General features: G+C 49.4%; 1 protein-coding gene across 1 annotated transcript in view; it reads right to left on the bottom strand.

Moving 5' to 3' along the window:
* The window catches only part of AK7 (adenylate kinase 7), an 86,882-nt gene that overhangs the window by 78,082 nt on the left and 4,768 nt on the right, over positions 1 to 4,032 (bottom strand). Inside the window, exons 2-3 of the mRNA XM_006839511.1 lie at positions 3,168 to 3,356; positions 446 to 554 (exon numbers count right to left, since the gene is read on the bottom strand). Coding sequence (XP_006839574.1) covers positions 446 to 554; positions 3,168 to 3,356 — 298 coding nt within the window. The remainder of the gene's footprint in view (positions 1 to 445; positions 555 to 3,167; positions 3,357 to 4,032) is intronic.

Below are 4,032 nucleotides of genomic sequence, written 5' to 3'. Positions count from 1 at the left end.
TTCTACTCGGCTTTATAGGGTCGTGATGAGTCAGAACTGAGTGGACGGCAGTGGGTGTTTTGGTCTGGATGTACCCAAAAGAGCAAACACATGAGTCTAAGAAGAAATATCAGCAGAATGTTTACACCTCAGGGCTCCTTGTAGCTACACTGCTGTTGTTATATACCATTGAGTCTGTTCCAATTCATAGTGACCCTGTATAGGGTTTCCAAGGAGCAGCTGGTGGGTGTAAATCAAGGACGGTGAGACTTGGATATGCCATGGAGATGGGCCAGTATGTAGAAAAGGACATCTTATCGGGAGGGTCAGCGAACACGCGAGGGGGGTACCCTATATGAGATGGATGGACTCAGACACACTGAGGGGACCCAGAGGTCAGGAGTGTCCCTGTTGGTGGCCACAAGTCCGTGTCTACCTAATGGATGGGAGAGGGGCCCTCACTGACCAGACACTGCCCAGATGGCCTGCTCCACCTGCTGGGGGTGCTCGGTGATGTTGTAGATGATGACATCACATTCCATCAGACGCATGAGCAGGTCTTCTCGGGAGATGGCCTGGAAAGAAAAATCAACAGTCTTCTGTTGCTAAAAGAGAACAAGGGGACCTGGACATGCAGCCAGAAGGATAGCTTCCCACTGAAATGTTCGCCACTGAGGGGTCCGTGAGAGAGGCGTGTGTAGGAGTTCTGCTTAAAATGGGATTGGGGCTTCCTTCTGCAGGGGGGTTTTAAGTCACAAAGACGTAGCTGAAGAAAGCCCAGAACAAATGTCTTGAAATCTGCATTATGATCGTAGGGACCATGTCTACACGCTGCTGTTCCAACAATCCTTCTCAGGAGAGAAGAATCAGAAAGCTGTAGAAGCAAACATGAGAGGCCTTTCGTGGTGGCTCAGATTCTGTGCCAGCGTGTGCCCACATCATTTCAGGACCCTCAAGATGGACTTAATCTAGCCTCATTCTAGATGTAAGGATGGCAGTGGCCAGTTGGGAACCTTTTTAAACTACAAACTTTCAGTGGTGAAAAAGGAAACGTTCTCACACGAGACAAAAGTCACTTTGGTAATCAGTGTGTTGGGAACTAGCATTTCCTTGCAACTCAAGTCAACACATTTCCCAGGAGTGCAACTCTAGGGGTGGAGACGAAGATAACCAACAGACACTTCATTTCTGAAGCTGGCCTTGAGCGTTCCGTCAGTTCACCAGATCGAGGATCAGACAGGGCTGGTCTCCTGTTCCCTGACCGGTTGCATTAAGCCGGACATTTCCCATCAGACTTGTTCTCTAACCATGGAACTTGGTGGCAGAATAAAGGGGAAGTCCACTGAGTCCTTACTGACCCATAGGACTGTCTTGGTGGTCTCAGCAACCACGGCACAACCACCCACTGCCATGGAGTTGGCTCCCACTTCCAGTGACCCTACAGCACAGAGAACTGGCTCCATGGGGTTCCGAGGTCAGATGGCTGATCTTTTCCTTGAGGCGGAAGATGCGTGTGGATCTCTGGGTCCAGAGGACTCGTTCCACTCCTGGCTCTTCTTGGAAGGCAGTGAGATCCCCCCTGCTGCTTCTGTGATGCCTCATTTTACACCCATAAAGAGTTCCAACGTTTTACAATCACGGTGAACTCTGGTAAGTGTCATTCACAACGGAACCTAGAATCTATCAGCATTTTCCCTCACCTTCTCTTACCCAGATGCGTCAGGAAAGTCATGTGGTGGGAGTTGACAGACTATGACCAGAAGAGTCACTAAAGTATCAGTTGGTGGGTTTGAATCTCTGACCTTATAGACAGCAGCCCAGCACTGAACCCATGACACCACCAGGTCTCCTTGACATTAACAAAGCCTTGCCAAATCCGAGCACCTGGACAGCTGGTTTCTGCTCCCAGGCACTCATCTACACTGGATCTCTGACAACGCGCATCTAAGCGTCCACGCTCCACTTTGTCCACCGTGCAGCAATGTGGAAGGACACTCTGCTCCGGAGTACACCTGGGAAGGAGCCGGGTCCAGGCAAGGAGAAGAAATGGGAGGCTGGGCGGCATCGCAGGTGTGCCGTCCAGGAGGAAGACAGTGAAACAGTTGTGATTTGAACCTAGAAGCATGAGGAGGAGGCGTAGAGACAAGTGCCATGTGGAGCTCTTGTAGCAGCTGTTCACTGCTGTCGAGTCAGTTCTGATTCACAGCAGCCCTGTGTAGGGTTTCTGAGGAGTTTGAACTGCTGACATTGTGGTTAGCAGTCCAGTGCTTATCCTACGACACCACACAAGGAATCTTCAGAACTGACTGTTGTTAAAATGCCCTCGAGAAGCTGCCTGCTGTAGTCAGAGGGATTCAGTTAGACACATATTGGAGTCCAGTGTGAGATGGTTTATGACTGAGGCAGCAATGGAAAAGAGCCCAAAATGACAGCTGGGAGGCGAGAACTAGGAATCATGGTTGGCTTCCTAGAGGAGGAAACCTCCGCATTGGCTCTTAAAAGGGGACTAGAGCTGGTTGGGTGATGGGAGATGAGGTATGGGGAGGGGCTGGCTTTGGAGGAGAAGAGGGACATCCTCCTCCTAGCTCTTTCAGTGTCTCACAGGGAGGACTGTTGACATCTGTCAGGTGGAGGCGGCCTTGTAGGAGGCAGCGGGTACTTTAATGACTCTTCCAGCCATGGTCGGCGTCCTGGTGTGGTGCTGTAGGATAAGCACTGGACCACAAGGTCAGTTTGAACTGAAAGGACAGCGGTTCAAACTCACCAGCCGCTCCTCAGAAACCCTAAACAGGGTCACTATGAGGCAGAACTGACTCAATGGTACTTAACAACTAGACATAGTCTGTCAACTCCCACCACATGACTTTCCTGATGCATCTGGGTAAGAGAAGGTGAGGGAAGATGCTGATAGATTCTAGGTTCCGTTGTGAATGACACTTACCAGAGTTCACCGTGATTGTAAAATGTGGAAACGGTAATATGGGTGTAAAATGAGGCATCACAGAAGCAGGAGGGGGAACCTCGCTGCCTCCCAAGAAGAGCCAGGATGGAGCGAGTCTTCTGGACCCAGAGATCCCTGTGCACAGAACCTCCTGGAGCCAGGACAGGAAGCTCTTTGGTTAGTAGTCGATTGTTTGTGCTCCCACATCCTTCCCTCTCTCCACTCCTAACTACAGGGCCCGACTCACAGCGTACGTCTCCATTGCAAACTCCAGCTGCGTGCTCTCGGGATTGGCAAGCGTGCCCACAATCTGGAAGGTGCCTTCCTTGAGTTTGACTGATGAAGCTTCCAGGGCTGCTGACTTACTTTCATCTTCCTCTTCCTCTTCCTCTGTAATTTCCTCAAGCGAAGCCCCGGCTACACAGTTAGATAGAAACTGTAAGAAAACAGAAAGTTCCCAAATACTCAGAACAAATTAGAGTAAGAGTAGGGGCTATGGATTGGACTGTGTTATAAACACTAACCTCTAGACTAGCTGTTAGAATTCCATTTGGAAATGGGGTGTCTTTGCTATGTTAACGAGGCACGATTCAGATATGGTGTGTCTTAATCAATTTCTCTCTCTTTTTTTAAAAAATGTTTTATTGTGAATTATTTGATAGTTTATATGGGAGAATATTAGCTTTACATTCATCCTATCATACATCATTTCATTGCCATGGTTACAATCCCCTCCATGCATCATCAAATAACTAAAGGGTCTGCAAGTCTGCCCCCCGGTCGTCAGCATACAGCCCCTCTTCCTCTCTGGGTCTAGAGTTCCCAGCCGCTCCATCTCTCCATGTCATCATCTCTGACTCCATCTCTGGCATCACTGTTTCTCTGGGTAGAGTCCCACACTCCACTCTTCTCCCTTGATGGTCCCAGAGACCTCCTCGCCTGGACTGCAAAGTCAACCACTCCACTCCTTGTGCTACACAACGTCTACCTTTACATTTCCAACCCTCACAGTCAGTCCTGATAACAATTATTCACTATTGTATCACAAGAGACCTATCCTCATCTCCTTTCATCAGCCCCACCTAGACAGATTGGATACTACTCAGAGGAGA

This window comes from Chrysochloris asiatica, unplaced genomic scaffold (genome assembly GCF_000296735.1).
Source record: "Chrysochloris asiatica unplaced genomic scaffold, ChrAsi1.0 scaffold00025, whole genome shotgun sequence".
Classification (NCBI taxonomy): domain Eukaryota; kingdom Metazoa; phylum Chordata; class Mammalia; order Afrosoricida; family Chrysochloridae; genus Chrysochloris; species Chrysochloris asiatica.
This window is presented reverse-complemented; position numbering and strand designations above follow the sequence as displayed.